This window comes from Amblyraja radiata, chromosome 11, assembly GCF_010909765.2.
Source record: "Amblyraja radiata isolate CabotCenter1 chromosome 11, sAmbRad1.1.pri, whole genome shotgun sequence".
Taxonomy (NCBI): Eukaryota; Metazoa; Chordata; class Chondrichthyes; order Rajiformes; family Rajidae; genus Amblyraja; species Amblyraja radiata.
This window is the reverse complement of record NC_045966.1, coordinates 22,875,194-22,887,166: the sequence shown is the minus strand read 5'-3', so window position 1 is coordinate 22,887,166 and position 11,973 is coordinate 22,875,194. Positions and strand designations below refer to the sequence as shown.

The window sequence follows — 11,973 nt, the reverse complement described above, 5'->3', positions numbered from 1 at the left end:
CATTCGAATGTCTGAGAAACCAAAGTCCCCTAGGAAAGAGGATCTGACTGTTCAACCTCGGGTGAAACATCCTTTACAGAACAGGTACAATCTCTCTAGTTATCCTGAAATTCACTGATGGAAAATGAGATTGAATATTTGCTACGGGGGGGGGAGGGAAGGGAAATATCAATTGCTAGGTATAGTTTTATAACAGTTAGCTAAGCATTGCCTTCAAATGTAAACTCGGATAACATATCATCCATTTGATTGCACAGCACAATGTTTCATTTGACAGGCGTAAACATACTGTCCAGCATCGGTCCCCTGGCAGTTGAGAACTCTTTACATAATTTTTTTCATTTTAATTCAACATGCCTTGTCTGTGCAGTTAGTTTTTTTTAATGATGCTTTTATTATGAGTATCGAAATAACTTTGCTATGGACCTTTCTCTTAATCTTGTGATAATCAGATGCACAGAGGATATACCATGTTAATGAACCACTTTGGACCTTCTCCATGGTTGCTCCACCCTGCAGTCCAAACGCATCCAAAATCAGAAGAATTTTCTAGATGTAGCTATGTTTCATGAAAAAAAATCTGATCCAGTACTTTATTTTCTAGAAATGTGATTGTACACATGACTCTTTTAGTGAATACCTGTATTCTAGGCTGCTGGCAGATAAAATGGTTGCATTACATTTTGTGATGCAGGGGGATATTGTAGGAATTTTGTTACTTGGATAAAATATTTCATGATCCTTATTCTGCCTCAAAGCAAGAACCTGACTGGACCAATCTGTGAACAGATACAGCTTTTTTTCTGAAGTTTTTCAGCAATTCTATTTTTAATCTTGATTCCAGTTTGTGAATGAATCAAGCAATGCCCATTTTTTGTATCCGTGGCAGTTGATTATCGCTACCTTCAGTTTCCCAGGGGGTCGGGACGGGACTGGAGTTGGGAGGGAAAGGTGGGGGGGGGGGGGGGAGGGGAGAGAGGGGAAGAACAAATATATGAAACACCAAAAACGGACAGCAGAGATGTCTTTGCTTATACCGCTACAATAATCAGACTATTGGTACGCTGCTGTTTCCTTGACTACGACTGTGAAACGACTCTTGTACATTTAATATACCAACAATGTCTGGCAGTGAATCTCACTCTCTCAAATCTGTAGAGGGACACGAAAAGCTGGAGTAACTCAGCGGGTCAGACAGCATCCCTGGAGAAATTAACTAGGCGACTGCATTCTGAAGAAGGGTCTCGACCCGAAATCCCGCCCATTCCTTTTCTCCAGAGATGCTGCATGTCCCACTGAGTTACCCCAGCTTTTTTAGCTATCTTCGGTTTAAACCAGCATATGCAGTTCCTTCCTGCACCTCTCAAATTCAGTACTCCAATTTTTGTTTTATTTTACTAATTCTTGATAATATCGCCCCGTTCGTTGGTCGTAGGCCTCTACCCCACCCCTGGTGCTTTAAGTGCATTTGTTTTTTTCTTTTACCCCCGGGAGGAAAAAAAATCAAATCCAGGAGTTCATCTGGGGCAGTTCTCGGATATAACAGCAAATGAGGAGAAATTGGCGTGTTATTTAGAAATTATTTCTTAAAGAGCGTAACTCGTTGGATAAATGAGATCGTCACTAAGCAGCATCTCCCCCCGACCTCGTCGCGACCCCCTGGGAAACTGAAGTGAGCGACAATCGAGTGCCATGGATACAAATAATGTCATATACAAGAAAAGGCAGATGCTGGTTGACAAAAAGTGAACACACAGTGCTGGAGTAACAAAGATGCAGCAGAATTTTGGAAACGTCATCCCGTCACCCATTCCTTCTCTCCAGAGATGCTGCCTGTCCCGCTGAGTTAAAGAGTGCCCACGGTAGACTCACGAGTCACTACGGTAAACACACGGGCTACTACGTTCTTACAACGAGTTTAAAAGTTTAAATTTTTTACTTCAAGAGTAAATTTGACTCGTGGAAATCTTACATCGTGTTGAAAATTTTTCACGAGTTAACAAGTTTCCTGAGTACCTGCCGTTAGCGTTACGAGTTTTGAGTTTCCCGCCATTTAATTCTACGTGATTACCACTAGTTTGATTTGGTTTAAACTTGTGAGTGGACTCGCACCATGAGACAGTGGTTTTAAGGTTTCAATACGCAGCATATTTGATATACATATTTTTCATATGGTTTGTGGTAGTACACAATTATAAATTTTATTTGCATTTTTATGAAAAGAAAGTTGAATTCAGTAGTACCAACTGATTGATTTTATTTAGAGTTTTCACTTTGTGCCTATTTTTATTCTTGTTCCAAATACAGGTGGACCCTCTGGTTTTACAAAAATGATAAAAGCAAACCCTGGCAGGCAAATCTTCACCTTGTTACTAAATTTGACACCGTGGAGGATTTTTGGGCGTATGTACTCATATTTCAACAATATTTTAAATTGAATAATATTCACAAAACGGAAAATGTTTAAGTAAGATTTTAAGTCCATTGCTACCTTTCAATACGGAGAAATGAGGAACTGCAGATGTTGGTTTACAAAAATAAATGAAGTCTGAAGTAACTCAGTAAGTCAGACAGCATAGCTGGAGAATATGGATAGGTGACATTTCAGGTTGGGTTTTTTTTAAGACTCCTTTCAATATTCTGCTGGTGCTTGGGCCAGGTTTGGGAATGAAACATGCTGTCTTAAGTTGACTGCAAATGCTGAAATAAATGAAACAGTTCAAGTTGTTGCAAATTTTGCAGTATCTAATAAACTGACTAAACAGTGGATTATTTTCCTCACTAAGAACTAAAACAGGATTGGGAGAGTGCAAGGGAGGGTTGCTTTGATCGGTGTGTCAAGATAAACACGTCTTGATACTTGCTTGAGGATTGTTGTAATTGTGACATTGAAGACAGCCACCTATGCTATCCCTTATTAATTCACTTGTAATGTCCACAATATCACAAGTTGTTTTGGATCATGTCTTGGGTTGATTTTAAATTGAGTTTGTTGTTTTTTAGCCCTGGTCTTTAAGAGCTGTAGTAATATTTGACATTGGGATATCAGATTATGCATCTCACTCCATTTTAAGTACACTACCACAATTTGATTAGTACAAAGGGACCACAGACTGTGTATTAATTTCCTAGGTACACAAAAATGCTGGAGAAACTCAGCAGGTGCAGCAGCATCTATGGAGCAAAGGAAATAGGTAACGTTTCGGGCCGAAACCCTTCTTCAGACTGCAGAGTTTCTCCAGCTATTAATTTCCTAGATTGTTTTTGTTAATATACTTTTAGGATCATCATTAAAATTATACAGTGTTTCCTTGCCTGGTGATAGTCATATCTTTCAAACAATAAATTAGCACTGTTTAACTAAAGAGAGCTGTTTTGTTTTTATTATAGAAATGCTGTGCAATTCTTCAGCAAGAAATTGCTAAGGAAAAATAGCTACTGAATATTGAGTTGTATGGCATAACTTTTGCAGATTCTGGAATGCAATTGTCGTGCTTGATTGTAAACTTGGCCAACTACTGTTAATGCTATTTGGTATATTTTATGGCAATGTGCAGATTTGGTTTTTGTAATTATTTTCTCCTGTACATATTGTGGTGATGGAAGGATCTTTGCCATTCATCCTCTATACTTTAACACTTTGTACCCTTTGCTCCTTGATATTTTATGTTCTTTCCTTTTCTACCGTCCTTCTATTCTAGATAGTTTATCTTCTGCATTGAATCTTTCCTTTGCTCAAAAATTTTAAGAATTTAAGAATTTCACAAAGGACTTTAGAATATTGAAAGGAGGGTGCCAACCTGAAATGTCATCTATCCGTGTTCTCCAACTATGCTACCTGACCTATTGAGTTACTTCGGAACATTTATTTTTGTAAGACACCAGGGGTGGCACGGTGGGGCTGCAGTAGCATTGGTGTGTTACAGCGCCAGAGACCTGGGTTTGATCCTGACTATGGATGCTGTTTATATGGAGTTTGTACCTATCCACTGACCACATGTGTTTTATCCGGGAGATCTGGTTTCCTTCAGCATTCCAAAGACATATAGGTTTGTAGGTTAACTGGTTTTGGTAAGAATTGTAAATTGGCCCTAGTGTGTAGGATAGTGCTAGTATACAGGGGTTACTGGTCGGTGTGGACTTTGTGGGCTGAAAGGCCTGTTTCCGTGTTGTATCTCTAAACTAAACTTTGAGTTACAAGTACAAATACTGTGATCCTAACAATACTTGGTCATTTATTTTTACTTGCAATGTAGTCTAGGGGTAAATATTCCATAGGATTTGATTCCTTTCTTCCTCAAACTGAAATGTTTTGTATGTTTCTGTTTCAATAGACTATACAATCATATTCAACTTGCCAGTAGGCTGATGTCAGGCTGTGACTACTCTCTCTTTAAGGTTTGTCAACTTAATTGAGTAAAGTTTGCTTCTAGTTCCAAAGGGAAATGCATACACTTTAAATTATGTATTGTTCTACATCATAGTCACATTTGTAAAGAATGCAGTTCAAAGTACACTGTGGGGAGAAATTAACTTTAGTTACTTTACCAACTAATTAATTTTGTCTGGTCTTCTCGTCTAGGACAAGTAAAGCACATTCATCCAACAGTCCCTTGCTCATTATAAACAGTCCATTGCCCATCTGCATGATAATACCAAACCTGGAGTTATCATGGATTTCCTCTTACATACCAAAGATGTGTGTTTGCAGGTTAATTGGCCTCTAAATTTTCCCTTCGAATGTAGGGTGTGGATGCAAGAGAGGGATAACATTGAACTACTATGAATGGGTGGTACACAAAAAAGCTGGAGAAACTCAGCGGGTGCAGCAGCATCTATGGAGCGAAGGAAATAGGCAATGTTTCGGGCCGAAACCCTTCTTCAGAAACGTTGCCTATTTCCTTCGCTCCATAGATGCTGCTGCACCCGCTGAGTTTCTCCAGCTTTTTGTGTACCTTCGATTTTCCAGCATCTGCAGTTCCTTCTTAAATACTGTGAATGGGTGGTTGGTGTGGACTGAATCAAGTGTTTCCAGGCTTTCAATGATCATTCAATCAATCAAAAACTCATGTACATTGGCAAGACTGAGTGTAAACTTGGCACCAATTTCACCAAACACTAGCACTCTGTCTGCTAAGGCTTGCTGGAGAACTTGGTTCCAAACCATTTTGACTCTTCTTTCTCTCCTGGACCTCCATTGCCAGAGTGAGGCCACATGCAAACTGGAGGAACCACACTTCATTCTGCGTGTGTAGCTTACAACCTAACTGTTTGAAGATTGAATTCTCAAATTTTGGTAACTAACCTACAAACTCCTCCCCCCTCTTTCCCCCCCCCCCCCCCCCCCCCTTCCTTCTTCCGTGTCCCCCAAGTTAACTCTCACCCATTTCTCTCCTCCTCGCTACATTTTCAGCTCTCTTCCTCTGGCTTTGCAATTTGTGCATCTACTATCCTTATCTAATTTTTTACCTTTTCATCTCTGGCCTTTATTCAACTATCTACCTATCAAACCCCACCACCCCTCACTGGTATCCACCTATCACTCGCCAGGGTTTGTCTTGCCCCTCCTTTAGCGTTCTCCACCACACCACCACACCACCACACTACGTCTGAAGAAGGAACCTGACCTGAAACGTCACATATTCAGTTTGTCAGAGATGCTGTCTGACCCGCTGAGTTACTCCAACACTTTGTCTTTTTTTTTAAATCAACATGCTCCCTCTTTTTGCAAAGATTTTACAGTAGCAGAGAAACTTTTACTGAATTTGTAAACATTACTGAAGAATCTTGAGCAATATTGCCAGAGGAAATGCAGTTGTAATTGCAGAACAAATTCTGGTAATTCCAGATGACCTCATTAGATTATTACTGCTTGTGTGAAAATTCCTTTGAACAAAGGCACAATTTATTTTGGCTTCACCTCCCTAGCAAAATATCATCTTGCTCTGTGGTAGCTGATTTCACTGTTGAAATTAGAAACTTCTTTTGACTTCTTTGCCTAAAGGTTTACAGTTACATAGTCAAAGCAGCCAAAGAATTAAACTTGAAATGTGCACAATATTGAATATTTAGTATGCAGGAATGAAATTTCATTGCTTTCATTTCATTATTATTTTATTTCATTACTTCATTATCATTTAATTTCATTATCAGAGTTTCCAGTTTAAGGTTCATGGGCACCCACACCTCAGCAGATCTCAGGTGGTCAACTAACACACACTCCCTGGTAAAGAAGGCAGAACAACAGCTTTATTTCCAAAGATCACTCGGGGAAAGTCAACTTGCTACAACAGCTGCTAGTGTCATTCTACTGTTGCATCCTGACACATGGCATCCTGGTGTGGTATGGCAACACTTATGCGGCTGACAAGAAGGCTCTGCAGAGAGTCATCAATACAGCCCAGAAGATCACCAACACCTGCCTGCCCTGGAAGAGATCTATAGCTCTCGTTGCCTGCGGAAGGCATCACGCATACTAAAGGACTCATCTCACCCCGCGCATCACTTGTTTGCCCTTCTGCCCTCAGGAAAGAGTTACAGGTCCATCAAATCACACACCGCAAGATTTTAAAAAAAGTTTCTACCCCAAGGCCATCACCACTCTGAACTTTGCACTGAACACACAGCCCCCATAGCCAATATTTTATACTGTCACAACAGTATACGGTGAAATTTTGCACATTATCTTGCAGTTTTCGTTGTTCGTTATTATTTATCTGATACATTGGAGTTCCACTCGGGCAGTGTGCCTAAAATTTTGTTGTATGTATTTACAATGACAATATGTATTATTATTATTATTATTATATATGAATGTAATCAAGATTATTTTAACTGTGAATTAACACATGAACGTTAGGAAGAGGGTATGGGGATTTTCTCAATTCCAGGGACTTAAGATCCGAATCTTTAAATTGGTCACTTTTCTTAATAGCTTATTTTTGTCCTCGTCCTTATAGAAACATATAAAATTATAAAAGGACTGGACAAGCTAGATGCAGGAAAAATGTTCCCAATGTTGGGTGAGTCCAGAACCAGGGGCCACAGCCTTAGAATAAAGGGGAGGCCATTTAGGACTGAGGTGAGAGAACTCTTTCACCCAGAGTTGTGAATTTGTGGAATTCCCTGCCACAGAGGGCAGTGGAGGCCAAATTACTGGATGGATTTAAGAGGGAGTTAGATAGAGCTCTGGGGGCTGGTGGAATCAAGGGATATGGGGAGAAGGCAGGCACCAGTTATTGATTGGGGACGATCAGCCATGATCACAATTAATGGTGGTGTTGGCTCGAAGGGCTGAATGGCCTCCTCCTGCACCTATTTTCTGTTTCTATGTTTCTATCCTGTAGGATGGTATTGAACCCATGTGGGAGGACAGCAGAAATAAGTATGGTGGACGATGGTTGATTACTTTGTCGAAGCAGCAAAGGATGTTGGAACTAGATCGGTTCTGGCTTGAAACAGTGAGTACAAACTTGTTACCTGATAATTTTCTTTTTGGAAATGCATCTCCAAGTGATCACCTTTGACTCTTCCCCCCCCCCCCCCCCCCCCCCCCCCCCCCCCTCCCTCCCCTCCCAGGACCTTATTTTGTTCTTGTCATCTCAATATAAAATTGGCAACAAGCATTCTTGATTTTAAATTTCATATTTTTTTCATTTAGCATCGTTATTAGTCATACTTGATATACTAATCTGTATAATGAAATTATATAATATAGAAAATTAAATTCCTCATATGTTGCGAAACATACTTGGCTAATAAAGTATTATTGTATTACTTGTGGGAAAATTCTTCATAATAGAGGTAACTATTTACGGCCCGTGATGGGGAAGACACCCTTTCAATATTAGTTAGAATTTGGTTAGTAGCGTACAACAAAGTTGTAGGTTTAAGCCCAGCTCCAAGGATTGTAACAGGAAAATCTTGAACCTTGGATTGAAGGAATTCAGGCCTGTTCATGGTGCAATCTTTCTGAAACAAAAGTTTTTTTCTTACCTCAGTGGATGTGAGATCGATTCAGTATTTTAAAAAGCAGGAGAGTTATTCACAATGGTTTATTCCGATATAAGGACATAAGGAATAGGAGTACAATTAGGCCATTCGGCCCATCAAGTCTACTTCGCCATGGCTGATCTAGCTCTCCCTCCTAATCTATCCTTTTCAGTATGTTATTGGGATACAATTGCATTGTTTTGAAGCTGATTGCTGTGCACATATTAGTTGTCATGTTTCATTCTAGTTTCATGTTTAATTGTGCTGCGATATTGTAAAACTATTTTTTTAAATCAAATTGTTTTTAATCTGTATAGTAGGTCTGAACTAAAACATTTTTCTGTTATGTTCCATCATGTCAACTTGCTGTAATTCAATGAGTTTCCTTCAGCCACTACCTTTTTAACATGAAAGCAGCTGCTAAAACAATTTCGTTGATCTTTTTGTATTTGATATTTTGCCAGTTGTTGTGCCTTATTGGAGAAGCTTTTGATGAACATAGCAATGATGTTTGTGGTGCTGTAATTAATATTCGAGCAAAAGGAGATAAAATAGCAATCTGGACCCGTGACACTGAAAACCAAGATGCTGTTTTGTGTATAGGGTAAGTTGATGTGTTTGACTGGGTTGTATTTTGATCATTGTTTGGTTGTTCCCTTTTTAAAGTCTGAGCAGTTAATGATTTCCTCATCTGCCTTGTCAATTGGCTGAATCTAAATTGTCCATTTAGTTCTTTCTCCCAAAGTGTCAATTTCGTTTTTATTCTTTACATTGTCTCTTTTACAATTCATAGATATTGCATTAAGATTTGACATAACCCTTTATTTCCTATCCCTGCTGTAAGGTTGGATTACTTTTTTACATGCTTTAATTTTGGATAGCTTGATATTGACTCTTGCTGCGAAAACATTGCCATATTAATGGATGAGGTAATTTTAACATAGTGCAGGATGTATAATATTAATTGTTCAGCTGAATGGTCACAGACTTTAAAAATGGCTATTTCTCTTTCCACTGACGCCGCCTGACCCGATGAAACTTTAGAACATGTTTTGGTTTTTATTTCAGATTTCCAGCATTTGCCATTTTGATTTTCATTTATGCTAAATAAGCTTTGGTGCAATCCAATTTGGTGAGGCAAAGTTTGTGATGCATTTTTACATTACAAATTTTGAAAGCAGTAAAAGTGTTTAAAACATATTCAGTGGATATGGCTTTATTTGCTTCCTGTATTTTTAGTTATGGTGCTACACAAGAGCAAAATCATTGTTCAGCAATGGATACATTTCACTTTCAATACTTCAACATTTGCTTCCTTTCATTCCAATTGTGTAATCTATTCTTGCTCACATTAACCGAATACAACTTTCTTGCCACCTCTTTGATCCTTCAGCTTTCTTTGGGTCCTGACCCTTAATGTCACCTTTTGGTGTTTTATAGAGATGCTGCCTGCCCCTTTGAGTCACTCTAGCACTTTATCTTTTTTAAAGGCTTTTCATGTGCCATATTCTCCATTTATCTGGGAGACTGAAGTAGATGTACACCATAACCAGCCTCTCAAAATAATTCATGATGAAGGCTGTAGTAATTAAAGAATGTTACTTTAAAAATGGGTGGGAATCTCAAATTAGAGTAGTGGGAGGTTAAAATTATCCACAAATATTCCTAACAGCTTGCTGAAGGCATAGCTGGGGACTTTAATTGGGCTATTTGCTTTCCACGCGTTCAGTCTCTGGAAGGCCAATCCAACGTGACTGGGTGCAGGTACACCTGAGGAATGCCTTTGTGTCAGCGATTTTTGCATTATAGCCTGTAATATTATGTACATGTTGCCACAATCAATGGGTATCTGTGTGGTTAGTCTGGGACTCCAGCTTGGCCTGGTGTTATCTCATGGTATTCCTGTTGCCTTTATGAAGTTTGTACCAAGACTTCCTGTACAGGTTGGGGTCACCCGACTTAACCATCTCAGACCTCAACTTCAATAGGAAGTGGATCTTGTGATTCATCCATCGTTTCTGATTGGAAAACGCTTGTATTGACTAAGATGCCACAATTACTTCTACACAATTACCAATTAAGTCTGTGGCGGTAGTGGCTAACTCATTTTAGGATGGCTGCCGAGTCATTGAATGCGAGCCAATCCTCCGACTCAAAACAGTCACTGAGGAACTCTTCTGTTTCATTAGACCAGCATTATATGACTTTCTGTACCAGATATCCGCATGCTTCAGTTTCTGTGGGGAATTTGTATTCCTACATTGTGTATTACCACAGAATGTATTCCAATGCACGACTAATTCCCTTCCACCATTCCATTGTGTGGTTACAGATATTGATCGATCTGAATCTTCAATTTAAAAAGTGAACTCTTAATTACCCATGTAGATTTTAAGCACCACTCAAAGGCAAATTCTAACACTAACATTTTGGGATATAGAAGAGCCTGATAAATTACTGCTAGGGCTATTTTTGCAAACCTCACTAGGAACAAAGTTAAATATTTGTACTCGTGTCAAACATTTTATTTTACAAAACTTAATCTGTGTACCTTTCTTAACATGCCAAAATATTCCAAGGTACTGCATGAGAACTGAAAATTTAACTCTGGCCCAAAATTTTAGCTGCCTGACTTCACATTTCATGTGAGAGTTGGCAATAATACTTTGTGAAGTGCCATAAGTTACTGCCAAAGTGGTTTGGATGCATGGCTTTCAATACCAGAGCAACTTTCAAAATTGTTAGACACTAGAAACTGCAGATGCTGGTTTACAATAAAAGATAGTGCTGGAGTAACTCAGCAGGTCTCTAGAGGACATAGATAGGTGAAGTTTAGGGCTGGGGACACTTCTTCAGACTGGACAACCCATCTTGTATTTCAAAATTGTTAGATTAATTGGCTGATCATTTGGATAACTTATTTTATCATATCATGAATATATATTGTACACTTGTGATAAAACATTTTTTGCAATATTATTATAAAAATCATGAATTTAATATTTATCATTTGCACAGAAAAACCTACAAGGAAAGGCTCGGCCTGCCTGTTAAGGTTGTGATTGGCTATCAAGCACACGCAGATACAGCTACAAAGAGTGGAGTAGGAGTTAACAACAAATTCATTGTTTGAAGACTGTTTTGAATCGTCAACTTATGACGCTGTAAAATTGGATTTGGGGAATACTTAAATCGGGTTTGAGCAAATTCCCCAAATTAAACTCTTAAATCCAAGGCAATCTCTTGCTCTAACAACAGCAATTGGTTTATTCAAGAGTATGATTGTTATCATTTTGAACAAAATATGAAAAATGTATGCAAGTTTTCCTTTTAATTGCAGGATTTTTTATATTTGTTCTTGAGTATGATTGATGTTAGACTAATTGAAAGAAGCATTGTACTCTTGGTGAAGATCCATCACCTGCAACAGTTTTGATCAAGGTGTAATTGTATTAGATCTGTAGTTTTGTCATTCATTTAATACGCTGAGGGGAATTACTTGTTTATTTTGCATGTTTTGCTTATTGTTAAGAATGAACAATTATAGGTGAGTTTCAATCATTTAATGTAGAGTATTTAAATTTGACTTTTTCAAAGATGTGAAATGAACATTGAAATAAAGCACATTTTTGACTTTGCTTTCTTTGTAACACCTTTAAACCAATTTTATGGACTGGAGAGGCCACAGATGATTAATTGAGTGTTACCTGGGATAGTCTCTGCTATAATGAGACTGCATAGGCTGGATTTGTTTCCCTTGGAGTGAAGGGACTCTGAGGTGAAGGAGAAATGCTGTACAAAATTAACAGCTTATGTAGATAGTCAGGAACTATTCCCTATTAAATTGTCTAAAATTAGAGGGTATGGATTTGGGGTAAGAGACTGGAAGATCAGCAAAACATCACTCTGGTTTGTTGAATTGCCCACACTGCCAGATTGGGTGGTGGTGGCAGATACAACCTCAATATCTCAGGGCTGCCA

At 38.6% G+C, this 11,973-nt stretch overlaps 1 protein-coding gene across 1 annotated transcript; it reads left to right on the top strand.

Moving 5' to 3' along the window:
- eif4e1b (eukaryotic translation initiation factor 4E family member 1B) lies at window positions 1–11,125 on the top strand. The gene is made up of 6 exons (XM_033030052.1): window positions 1–84; window positions 2,308–2,403; window positions 4,335–4,398; window positions 7,347–7,460; window positions 8,457–8,596; window positions 11,011–11,125. The coding sequence occupies exons 1-6, from the start codon at window positions 8–10 to the stop codon at window positions 11,123–11,125; spliced, it is 606 nt and encodes a 201-aa protein (XP_032885943.1). The 5' UTR covers window positions 1–7.
- The last annotated feature ends 848 nt before the right edge of the window (window positions 11,126–11,973 follow it).

Coding starts and splice junctions, on each gene's coding strand:
- eif4e1b (XM_033030052.1), top strand. CDS start 8: ATGTCTGAGAAACCAAAGTCCCCTAGGAAAGAGGATCTGACTGTTCAA. Junction 85..2,307: donor AAACATCCTTTACAGAACAG/GTACAATCTCTC, acceptor TTCCAAATACAG/GTGGACCCTCTGGTTTTACA. Junction 8,597..11,010: donor GATGCTGTTTTGTGTATAGG/GTAAGTTGATGT, acceptor TCATTTGCACAG/AAAAACCTACAAGGAAAGGC.